This window comes from Citrus sinensis, chromosome 2, assembly GCF_022201045.2.
Source record: "Citrus sinensis cultivar Valencia sweet orange chromosome 2, DVS_A1.0, whole genome shotgun sequence".
Lineage (NCBI taxonomy): Eukaryota > Viridiplantae > Streptophyta > Magnoliopsida > Sapindales > Rutaceae > Citrus > Citrus sinensis.
Window position 1 is genome coordinate 32,806,448 of NC_068557.1, and position 12,754 is coordinate 32,819,201.

Sequence of the window (12,754 nt, forward strand, 5' to 3'; positions counted from 1 at the left end):
TTCACCTTCAATTAGTAACGTGGTAGTTACGATTGTAATTTTGGCCCCATTTAAATGTGAAAGAAAGAAATGATTAAACTTAATTTACTTCTAGAGTGTTTTTACTCTCAAGATTAGATTGGATTGAATTAAAAGTCCTCTAGTGATTACAATAATGGTCAAAATCCGAGCTTGGACTTTGAGACCCAGTTCAGTTACACCAATCGAATCAAGAATTCAAGCTTTTTTTATTTTTTATTTTTTAGAAAAAAAAAATTAAGTTGTGGGTGAAGAGAAAAGAAAAGAAAAGACCGTCTTAACAATAAATAATAAACATATAAATCAAAATGTAATAAATGAATGAATTGATCACTAACTAGTAACAGCACAGATTAAACAAGGTGGTGGGGGATGGGCCCGCCCCTGTCCTGTGCAATGGTATAGAGTAGCTAATGCATCATGCAGGGACCATTTTTCAATTTTTCCCACTTTCCCACATGGACTTAACCTGACTGATTTGTTTTGATCACAGTGGTACAAAAACACTGGTAAATAAGTAAAAGTCCCTATCTCCCTCCATCCACTCTGTTTCTGGCTGGCTGCTATTTAATTCCGTAGGAGGAATAACAGTTGATGATGCCTTATTTTCTGCCATTTGCAGCTTTGCTAATGCTACTACATGCATTATTCAAACAAATGCCATCGCAATTCAGCTAAGCATTCAGCAACACTTTTCACCATTTCTTGTTCTGCTTTCGCATTTACTATATATTTTGTGTGTGTATACCCCAGTAACATATGGTTGATTACATTAAAATCAAGGATAAATTAAAAAAGACAAAAAAAATAATAATATATTAAAATTTATGTTTTTTTTTTTAACTTGGTTCGATTCCTTCCTTCTTCCTCAATTCTTTGTTGGCAGTAGACTATTAATAAGATAAGATACAAAATAAACAAGTGAAAAAACAAATAAAAATAATAAAAAGAAAAACATGTGCAAACTGGGACCATTATGATCTGGGTATAAAGTAGATTATTGTAAAATTAAAGCAACCCAAAAAAACAAAAAAGTTAAAGAGTGGGGAAAAAGACCGTTAGATTTGAATTTCAAGTTTTTACAAGATCAAAGTTCATGAATGAATCAAAGTCTATGAATGGACTATATGATATGAAATGATGGCTTGTTCTCTTTGTATTGTCTTTGAATCCAAAGCAACTACTAGCTACGGGGATGGGGGGATGCTGATGGCGCCAAAATACTTCCATTGCATCCCAGATGGCTGACTCATCATATTCATTTACAACTTTCAGTATGTCAGTGTGGGCACAAGCTATCTTCATACGAATTAAAAAAAAAAAAAAGTGAAGCAATATCGCTTACGGTATTCATTAATTTGCTAATGTGAATAACTGTTCAAATATTTATGCGGATGAAACGTGCATTACTCCTGTCAATATCATTTGTTTGGTTTAGTCAACAACTCCAATCCTACACCCCCGTGCATGTCTTTGTCTGTACAGATTAATAATCAATGTAGTCATGATCAACTATTCATGTAGATTTATTAAGGTGGTTGAATTAATATAGACTAAAAGCATCCTGCTCTTACTCCTAGGGATTGGCTGAATATAAGCTTCTAACGTCGATCGATCTTGATTTGATCCATATATAATTAAAATTATTGGGATTTTTGATTAGATAGACACAACTACGCTTACCTACCAAGTGCGGGCAAAGTATTCTCATTTACGGCAGCAAATTAAAAGATCATGTCCTCTAGGCTCCACTGAAGACAAACCCATATATATATCGTCAGATTAGGAACAAACTAATGAGCACTTGATTAATATGTTGGGTAGGTAGGTTAGCTTTACAGTGATTTGAACCCGTGATACGTATATTTCCTGTAGGACATAGCTAGGTACGTACACATGCATCATTCACATGATTTCTTTCTTTGTTTAATTTGGTGATCAAATGCAGGAATTATTCAAAAGCAGTTAATTATATCATCGTTATTACCATTAATGGATGGGATTGTTTGAAACTGGAAAGGCGAACATTTTCCTAGAAACAAGAAAAGGACTTGTGCGTCTAAAAATAAGAATAAGAATAATAATAATAATAATAATAATAAAGGGGTACCTCACTATATTGACGGTGTTGAGACTAGACTTAGTTAAGAGAAGAATCTCTCATTTAGGCTTTTCTAGGCTTTAGTGTTTAGTGGGTAACATACTGACATATGGCCGGGAAGTGGGCAGGCTTTCGAGTTCCAATCAATAATCATACACTCTCTTTGCCTCACATTAAAAGAAGTAAAAGAGCAAAGTTCGGTGGTGTTCGCACCCCAGACCAGCTTCATCGCTAGCCTACAAAGCAGAATTGTGTTTGATTGCTTTCATTTGACCCAGTCAATTCCGTATTTATTTTTTTATTATAAAAAAAGAAGCTATCAATATCTTCTTTTTGTGTCTGTCGTTTATTTGATTAAACATTAATTCCTGCCGTAGTAATTGGTTTCTCAGTCTTGGCGTCTTCTAATAACATTATTAGCAAGTTAGGAACCCAGTAGTATAGAATGGTGAAGGTAGCCAATGCCTCTTAAATTTCACTCCGATTTCCTACCCTTCGCACCTCAGATCTGCCAGACCCAGATCAATTCTTGATTTCTTTTGTCTTAAAAAACAGATTATATATACATTTTTGCTTGCAGCTTTAAGAAACTGATTGCCTAATTAATTTGATTACTTACCTGAATGAAGAGAACATGCACCCTTAGGTAAATTAATCTCTTCTTTGGGGCAAATAAAATCACTATCGGTCTAAGCCGATTCAAAATTTTTATCCAAAGAAATATTCCTGAGGCTGCGTATATACATAGACAAAATCACTCCATGGAAATAGTAATAATGCACACAAAATTAGTAGTAATACAAAGCACAGGTTGTAAACTTCCAAGATTTCCAAGGATGGATCTTCAATCAACCTCTTTCAGCACTACATATCCCATTTCCCGCATTGGGGCTAACAATGTCTCTCGAAGCAATCCATAAATTTCCGTAACTTTGGGATGAGATCTGTCCCCCACAAAGAAATACATGATCCTTGCCTTTTACCTCAATTTGACTAAAACTTGCAACCTTCTTCACACGTCTCTCCATTTTCTTCCTTACTTGGGCAAACTCATCCCATTCTCCACGGGCTGCATGCACATTAGCTGAGAGCACATACGCCCCAGAACTAGATGGCTGTAGCTCTATTAGCCTCTCGCCTATGTAATCTGCCATTCTAACATCCCCGTGCAACCTACAAGCACCAAGCAATGCCCCTAAAACAACATGATCGCGCTCATGTGGAGGCATTTTGGAAACCACTCTCATGGCCTCTTCCACTTGCCCTGCTCGACGTAGGATGTCCGCAAGGCAGGAGTAATGCTCAGCCCTTGGTTTGAAACCATAAGCACGACTCATCAAATTAAAAGTTTTTCGACCTTTCTCAACAAGACCCGCATGACTACAATCTGATAAGACACCCACAAATGTAATTTCATCTGGCTTGGTTCCTGACTTTAGCATTCGTGCAAAAAGGCGGAAAACTTGGAAACCGTGACCATGGTTTGAATATGCTAATATCATTGCAGTCCACGACACCACATCCTTGGCCTCAAGTCTCTCAAATGCAAGCCTGGCAGAATTGACATCCAATTGAAATCCCCAATCCCAGAACACGTAGTGACAAGTGCATTTGTAAGTGAGTGAGGTCTCTTGCTCAAACCCAAGACGAATTGCCAGTGCATGAGCTAGCATGTTCTCTAGCATTCCTTCACATGAGGTCAATATACTAGTACAGGTAGTCTCATTGGGCATAAATCTAGATTGAAACATGAGGTTTAATAGCTTCATAGCTGCACCTTCCGGTCCATTTCTTGCATACCTGTCGATCATTGCATTCCAAGTCCAAACATTCCTTTGTGGCATCAAGTTGAAAAGCTCACTAGCTTGAGCCATATTTCCTGCATCGACATATGCAGTGATCATTGCGTTCCATGCAACTATGTCTTTATTAGGCATCTGAACAAAGTACTCACGGGCAAGTTTTGTCATGGCATTTCTTTCCAAACCTGTACACATAGTTGTCCAAGAAATCACTTCCTTTTGAGTTTTGAGGCATCAAATTAAAAAGTTGAATGCCGTAATCAACTCTTTCAGCATTTAGACACCCAGAAATCATAGTGTTCCATGAATATAGGTTCCTCTAAGGCATTTCAAGGAAGAGTTTAAAGGCTTCATAGATTTGATAATTGTCAACGTAAGACTTGATCGTGGCCGTCCAAGCAACGACATTTCTCTCAGCCATCTGGTCAAATATATTACGAGCTTGGCAATTAAACCATTATGAGCACAACCCAAAACTACAGTTGTCCAGGACACGACATTTTTCAGTTTCAAAGGCATTCGATCAAAAAGCCTACGACCTTCATCAACCTGTCTGGCTTTAAAATACCCAGAAATCAAACTGGTCCACGAGTATACGTTCCCCTCATATATTTCATCAAATACTTTCCGCGCTTCATCAACTCGGCCAGCTTTCACATATCCGTCGATCATTGCAGATTCAGCAACAATGTTTCTCTGAGACTCAGGCATGGCCCGAAAGAGGGCTTCGGCTTTGGGCAAATCGTGGTTTCTCAAAAAGACAGTTATCATGGAAGCACAGGAAACAGGGTCTGGTTGAGACATTTCATCGAACAACTTTGTAGCTTCTTTGACTTTGCCAGTGCAGCTGAATTGACTTGTCTTGATATTGATATTGCGGTTGTTTACGTCCCAACCACTTGAAATCGTGCTTGGTTTTCCAATTGCTTCCAAGTTTTGTTTTGCATAAGAATGAGATGACAAAGGTAACGAAAGGTTTAAACGTGCGAGACTTCAAAATGGAAATGGAGCGGGGAGCTTCAAGTAGTAGTAATAGCGAGAGAGACGAGAAAGTACTAACATGGATGGCGGTATGGTAATAACCAATTATGTACTAATATAGTTACATAACTATGATTGATTACTGCATCCCATTTTTCAGTCCATCATAATTACATTCATCAAGCAACCAATCAGACTATTCCTGAGAATCTTCCAGAAATTAGTCGATTTAAAGAGCTCTAACGTTATAGAATTCTTAGGTTCAAGACAAGTAATAAAACGCTTGTGAATGCAACAACTTTAAGTTCTGGTATGTATTGCTATTGCATTCTGAAATGCCCTTCTCAATTTTAAGGAGATAAAGCAATCAAATATATACAACGTCCTTAAATGATTCAACACAAAACTGGAGAATCGGCAATCAGCATCAAGAGGGATTGATTCTCTATTACGCAACTAAATCTACCTCTTCACTTTCAGGGACTATTATGTCAAGCCTCATCGTAGGCTTGTATTGTTCAGGAACCTGTGCACCTGCCTGCATGCACACTTCAACCACAGCAGGTGCCTTCCCATAATACCTCTTCAGAGCACTCCTCAATGGAGGTCCCTTTGGGTCTTGAACGTGCCACACATAATTTGGTGGGAATACTTCATCTACGACCGCATCCTGCCAACCATGCTTTCCATCTCTCCATTGGTGCTTAAATGCACCACATAGCTTAACATTGTGACCCCATGGTCCAATGTGAACCTCTGGGCAGTAACCACATGCTTTCACAGAATATTTCCGCATCAACTTTGTCACGCCTGATCTCACTACTTCATATGCATCCATTGTCTCTTGAGCTATCCTGGGAACATCTGCCAATGAAGGAGGTGGTAATCGCCCACAGGCACCATCCGTGTCGAGATCAGAAAGTGCAGAAGAACCTCTAGAACGCCATGGCCTTGGCTCCTCAACAAATCCACCACGGTCAATAACTTTCTTTCCAAGCATCCGGATAGGTTTGGTCCTTCTCCGTGAAGGGTATTCTGGTATGTCTACACCGGCTTGGATGCATAGCTCTACAACAGCTGGAATCCTGTCATAGTCAAATCGGGACTCATGTTTAATGCGACGACCAAAGGGGTCATAAAGGTGATATGACTCAACAGGGAGAAGTATGTCATTGATGGAACCCCTGACCCATGAGTGAAAGCTTCGGCGCTTAGCAGCAGTTGCACCTTGGCAGTTTTGAATATGGTGACCGCTGTGTGCCACATGAACCTCTGAGCACTCACTGCATCAGGGCAGAGCCGTTAAATTTCAAAGACATCAGTCAAACCTATAACTTACTTGCCATAGGCTAAATGGTACATAATCTTCAACTTACCTACAACCATACACAGGAATAACATGCAAGAGCTGTGCAAGGCCTTTGATCAGAAGTTTCCACGCATCTATTACTTCATAAGCAACATGGATCAGATCAGGAACAAGTATTCCATTTTTTGGAGGCTCCAGAGGCTTCTCTATACCCATTTCTGCAAGTCTTTTATCCTTCTTTGCAACCTGCCTTATCTTCTCTATTGGAATGGGATAAGGCTTCTTCTTCTTCTTGGGTGGTAGAGTAGGAAGATCCACATTTTGGGGATATGCTTTTTGTTTCTTGAAGGACAAGTCTTGAAGGGGTCTCCTACTGGCACAAAGGAAGGTCCTGGAACTCATTGACTCAGCATTCTGAAGGTGTTCGCACCTAAACTGTAAGTGGAATAAAAACCCAACTATGATTTTCAAAACAACAACTATCATCAAAGAATGTTGTCAATAGATTTTTATTTTTGTCAATAACTTGAATAGTTGTAAGAGGCAGAAATTCAAGTTGGGCTGGGCTGGGCTGGTAGCCGCACCACTCCCCTCCCTCCACTTGTGGTTGAACGTAATATTCTACATGTATATTCATAAATTCAATGAAAAAGTTTCGAGCAACATCATGGAAAGATTTTTTACACACATCTTCAAAGATTTACTTCCTAAACGATATAGGAATACAATCATAAACACAATAGAAAGGATATAATAGAGGGAATATATAACCTTCAGCAGAAGATTGTGTGGGCTTATACTTGACAGTTGAGGACTCTTAAACTCCATAGGTCCTTTCTGACCAACTGCGAATTAAAGCAACACCAAAACATATTTAGTATTATGTCAATAAATAGTCTACATAACAAGTGTTTTTTTTTTTTTTAAATTTTTTGCAAATATTAGTAGTGTTCAGTAAATTAAAAGTCTGGAAAGTTAAACATTAGTTGGTGACTGGCATCATTTGTGTAAGTATTTATACATTTCTCAGAATTAACGTTATAATCTTTGACAGTAAAATCAATTAATCAAAAGAAGAAAAAGAAAAAGAAAAAGAGGAAGAACTTTACCCCTTTGAGATGGATTTGAATTCCATAAAGAAGACGTGACTGGTGGTACTGTCTGGAGCATTTAATCCAGCCTTGTTCACACACTTGCTTACGATAAAAAGAAAATACAGTACTGCATGCAAATTTCAGAAACCAAAGGATTAGAATACATTTGTATCTGACTTGTATAGTTAGTGCTTTGTAATGGTGGTGATGAGCCCTTTGGGTGACTTGAGTCTGAAGTAGAAATGAAGTTGAAGCAGAACGATTAAAAAAGCAATGTTTCTTTTTTTAATAAAAAATATATATATATATAGTTGTTAAAAAGTTAAAACAACAATTTCAGGCCTCAAATCTTGCGTCTTTAAGTCTTAAAGAGTATCTTCAATCATCAATTATATTTGTTGATACTAACCGGCTCGTTCAGTAATTTTGTCAAACAGATGGGGTGTCGCGTCATAGCAGACTTGTATGTACACCACACCTCACACTGAATGAATGAATTTGTGCGTGGCCTTATGAAATGCAAAATCAAGAAGAGTAACGATTAAAGAACAATTAAAACTCAAATGAAAGCTTAATCAAAAGCTGTCTGATGATTTACCTTTCAACAAACCTCCCTCACACTCAAGACTCCCAAGTCCCAACGCTCTACCTTTTTTGTCTTAGGCTCCCAAAAAAATAATAATAACAGGGGGGCATGGCTACAACGCCGGGCTCTCCAAATGCTTCCCCTGCATCCTTTGGCTGCCACGTGGCACCCAAACTTATGGGAACCGATTGTGTGGCTCAATTTTCTTTAATTTATAAAGTAAATAAATTTATTAATCCTAATTATTATTTTTTTTAAAAAATAGCATTAATAAAAAGAAAAAAAAAAAAGAAGGAAAAATGAAAGCTTAAAATGAACCTATCAAAATCAAGAGGAGAAAACAAAGAGTTTATGCATTATAGCACAAGAGTTTTGTTTCATATTTGACATTTAAATTTTCATGGATTTTGTTATGTGTCTTAGGTTTCGTATTCTAAAAAACCTTTTTTTTTTTTTTTAAACCTTGTTTCATGCTTGAGGCTCATGCTTCGTGTATACCTACCTAAGTTACGTTACTAGCTTTCTGTATCTCGTGTTTGCCATATTTCGTGTTCAATGCACTTTTTTTTTTTTTTTCATAATTTATATTTCATATTTATGTTACATGTTGCGTCTCCGAAGTTTAGTGTTTCGTGTCTGAAATTGTGCCACAATTTTACTTTTTCCTGTCGTTTCATGTTTGACACTAATATTTCATGTACAGAGTATAATATTTCGTATTCGTTGTTTCATATTTTGTGTTTCCTATTTGATGTACAAATGTCATGTTTCATATTTACTTAGATGTTGTAAGTCCAAAGTTTCGAGTTTCGTCTTCTAAGTATCCTAAAAAATTACTATTTGTCCTTGTTTCATGTTTGAATATTTTGTTGCATATATAATAATGTCACTTGGTTCGTGTTTGGAGTAAAATATTGCATGTTATGTTGTTTCGTATTAAATATCTATTGTTGTATATTGTACATCATGAGTTGTTCATTTTTCGTTCTTTGTTTCATGTTAAATACTATGTTTCATGTTTATGTCTAATGTTACACATTTGAAGTTCAAAATTTCATGTTTTAAGTATCTCAATAATCTCTTTATTTTTTAATTTGACCAAAGAATGTTAAACATGCCAATTTAAGTATCAATTAATTACTTTGAGTATTATTTATTTTTCTACTTTAATTCGAGGACAAAATTTAATTTGACTTTGGTAAGGTAATTATAGGCTAATTCAAGTATTCAACTATTGACAAAATTAGTAAGAGAGAAACATGTTAGATAATATTATATTGAATTTAATTAGTCAATATATAGTTGTATTGCATAACAAGAATTTTTTTTAGATTATACTTAAAAAAAATACTTGTAAGCTGATTAATGTAAATAATATCAAACACTTGTATTCATGAGTAACAAAATAGGAATACAAAAACAACATTTGCAATCAATTCTCAGGGGCCGTTAGCTTCATCTTTGAAATCCCTTTATATCAACCAATTATTTGACAATTCAAGTGATAATTTATAATTTAAATTATTCGTTTGTTTCATATCCTTTATGTTTTATTAATTAAGTTCAATTAAGCCATTCTATTAGGACAAGTATGGAAATGCTGCCTCAATTTTAAGGTTATTTGATAATCCAAGTGATAACTTATCAATTCTATCATTTTCATTATGCACACTCCTCATGACAAGAATTGAAATTTATATTATTGAGTTACAAAAAAATAAAATTAGTTCGATTAAAATTTACAAATTTTATAGAGTTTGATTGACATCAATTTACTTGATAAAAAGCAAAAATAAAAATAAAATAAAAAAATCCTAAAAAGCTATATAACTATAAGAACAAAAAGGAAGGGGGGGGGGGTTAAATAAAAAAAACTACAACATTTTCTTGCCCGCAAAATCATCAATAGTTTTTCTTCAACACTTTTTAGTTTTTAGACTGCAACAGATATAACCAATAAAAAGTAGCAGTAAAAGTGCCCATAAACAATAAAAAGGGCCAAAAGAGCAGTGAAAAAAACCCAGGCATAAAAAAAATTTCCAAGTAATATACTCATGAGAAGGCATAACAAATAAACTTTCATATTGATTCAGAGCATTATTTTTGTACATTATGTTTAATATCAAAATCCAGCCAACGGAAAATATAAAAACTGAAAACTAAAGCAAAGGAATAATTTATAATAAGCGATAAGCTTCTTCAATGTTCAATCAATGCCTTCAAACCATATAAATTTAAACAATAGTAAAAATTATCTTAAAACAGTAATAAAAAAATTTGCAACACTAGCAGAAAATAAATGCAAAATAGCAGAAAAAGAACCTAGAAATAGTATTTAACATTTCCCATTGCCCAAAAAAAAGGACAAAAAATAGCACCAAATATAGCGGTAAAAAATGCCAAGAAACAAACAAAGTAAATACCAATTTCTTTCTCGACTTTGTAAAAAGAGATTAGATATTTTGTTACCATTAGTTTTATTCATTACTCAATTCGCATGCTCTTTTGGTCCTGTATCAATGATGATTGTTTCAATAATATGATACCCTTAAGTAGACATAGCCTCTTAGAAATAATTAACAGAAATAGCATTACAATAACATTTCTCCTAATCTTCGTGACTAAAAAATCATCAATCACCATTTCAATAATTCATAAAACTAGCTTAAACAACAATACGTTTTTCAAGTGTTATTCCACTCTTTACAAAGAATGACCTAACTCCACTATTTACAAAGAATGACCTAGGTCCACTCTTTACAAAGAATGACCTAGGTCCACTCTTTACAAAGAATGACTTCGGTCTACTTTTTACAAAGAAAGGTACATTCCTTACAAAGAATGAGGAATGACTTAGGAATTTAGAAAATATTTTTTAAGTAAAACACCCAAAGAACGAGTATTCGATAAAGTGCCCAAAGACAAGATTTAACAAAGAACGATATAGGTCCACTCTTAACAATAAATATTGTTTTATTTCTTGTGACCTTTCATTTTCTTCTGATTTTTAGGTTCCTGTGAAATCCATTTTGAATTTAAAAAATTACACATTAGCAGGCAAAACTCACAAAAACCAGTGCAAAAGATAACGATGGATCTTCCCCGCCGGAGCCACAAAGACTTGATAGTAAATGTATCACATGTGTCTGATGTTCTTCCCCCGGGCAAGATGAATTTTGTTGACTTGACATGTTACAATTTATTCACTCAATAAAAATAAATATTGTTTAGCATTTCTTGTAGAACTGGTACATGTTTATTTTTCTTTGTCCCTTTGTTTGATGTTTCCTTTATCAAGTTACTAGGATATTCGATGAACGAGTACTGAAGGCTCCATATTTGTGGAGAATACAGAAGTTAATAAGTCAATATATACATTATTTAATGTTGTTTATGCTTTAAATACCAATGATAGTCATGTGCCATATCGGGAGAGCAAACTTACCCGAATGTTGCAAGAATCTCTAAGATGCAAAAGCAAAATTTTGATGCTCACTTGCTTGGTATGCTATCTGCAAAAGATGAATTTTGTTGACTTGGCAGGTTACAATTTATTCACGCAGTAAAAATAAATATTGTTTAGCATTTCTTGTAGAACTGATATATGTTTATTTTTCTTTGTCCCTTGATTTGATGTTTCCTTTATCAGGTTACCAGGATATTCGATGAAAGAGTATTGAAGGCTCCATATTTGTGGAGAATACAGAAGTTAATAAGTCAATATATACATTATTTAATGTTGTTTATGCTTTAAATGCCAATGAAAGTCATGTGCCCTATTGGGAGAGCAAACTTACCCGAATGTTGCAAGAATCTGTAGGATGCAAAAGCAAAATTTTGATGCTCACTTGCTTGGTATGCTATTTGGCCTCTAGTCTTTTATTTTTTAATTTATTTGAAATGAAATTTTTGGATATTAAATTTGGTCAACTTGGTTTCTTTTCTGTTTGTAAAGCCCATTTTTCTGCCAAGATTCCATGTATATAGTGAGTTTAGCATCTCGGTGTTGCCAAGGCATTAATCACACTGTCTCAGACTCCACAAAGAAAACCAAAAGTTCAGCAAGCTCAATGTTGCTTTCTTTTCATAAAAATCAATCACCCAAAAGTGTTTCTACCACCAAAACACAAACTGAGAGCCAAATGCATTTTTCTACCAAGAAAGCCACTGGTGTGGCTTCTATGATAAAATGAAGGTATTCACTGAAGTTTTCTATTCAAGCAAGATACATCTCTCACTCTTCTTGTATTTATAATCAATTACATTAATATATTATGTTTTTCTCGTTACCTAAAGGAAATTATTTGATAAAGCAATTCAGTCAACTAAATCCGAGAAGATGTCTCAAGGGGATATACGTGGCCCTATACATCCAAGTCGTGGACCGTTTCAACCTTTTTTGGTCTTAATAAATGTATCAACTAGATAATCATATGTCTCCTTACTTTCTAGTCGTGGTGTTGAATTTTCTATATTTCTTGCTCAAATCATTATATTAAGAGCATAATTTCCTGATTTTCCTATTAAAAAAATTAGACTTGATAATGTTGGTGAATTCACATTTAAATCTTTTAATGATTATTACATGTCTATTGGAATTGATGTTGAGCATTCTGTTGTACACACTTATACACAAAATGGTTTAGCTGAATATTTGATTAAACGTTTATAATTAATTGCAAGACCATTAATTCTTAGATCAATTTTGCCTTTTTCATGTTGGGGACATGCAATACTATATGTTGCATCATTAATTCACATTCGACCAAGTTCTTGTTTTTTGCATCATACATATTCACCTTCACAACTTGTTTTTTGCCAAAAGCTAGATATTTCTGATTTGAAAATTTTTAGAAGTGCTGC

General features: G+C 35.0%; 1 protein-coding gene and 1 pseudogene across 2 annotated transcripts; both read right to left on the reverse strand.

Moving 5' to 3' along the window:
• Window positions 1-2,642: 2,642 nt before the first annotated feature.
• LOC102627401 (pentatricopeptide repeat-containing protein At4g02750-like) lies at window positions 2,643-5,050 on the reverse strand (annotated as a pseudogene).
• A 49-nt stretch (window positions 5,051-5,099) lies between these two features.
• Window positions 5,100-8,069, reverse strand: LOC102626937 (APO protein 1, chloroplastic). Of its 2 annotated transcripts, XM_006467175.4 has the most exons (6): window positions 7,904-8,069; window positions 7,715-7,814; window positions 7,321-7,432; window positions 6,983-7,056; window positions 6,279-6,646; window positions 5,100-6,185 (listed from the first exon to the last, which is right to left on the reverse strand). In XM_006467175.4, the coding sequence occupies exons 3-6, from the start codon at window positions 7,379-7,381 to the stop codon at window positions 5,351-5,353; spliced, it is 1,338 nt and encodes a 445-aa protein (XP_006467238.2). In that variant the 5' UTR covers window positions 7,382-7,432; window positions 7,715-7,814; window positions 7,904-8,069; the 3' UTR covers window positions 5,100-5,350. The 2 variants fall into 2 exon arrangements, with proteins under 2 accessions (XP_006467238.2, XP_006467239.2); XM_006467176.4 differs by lacking the exon at window positions 7,715-7,814.
• Between the last annotated feature and the right edge of the window lie 4,685 nt (window positions 8,070-12,754).

What these genes read in the sequence shown, in the direction of transcription:
- LOC102626937 (XM_006467176.4), bottom strand. Translation starts at nt 7,381, where the DNA reads ATGCTCCAGACAGTACCACCAGTCACGTCTTCTTTATGGAATTCAAAT. An exon ending in TTCAAATCCATCTCAAAGGG is followed by an intron (nt 7,057 to 7,320) that starts GTAAAGTTCTTC and finishes TTTAATTCGCAG; the next exon opens with TTGGTCAGAAAGGACCTATG. An exon ending in ATTCCTGTGTATGGTTGTAG is followed by an intron (nt 6,186 to 6,278) that starts GTAAGTTGAAGA and finishes GCCCTGATGCAG; the next exon opens with TGAGTGCTCAGAGGTTCATG.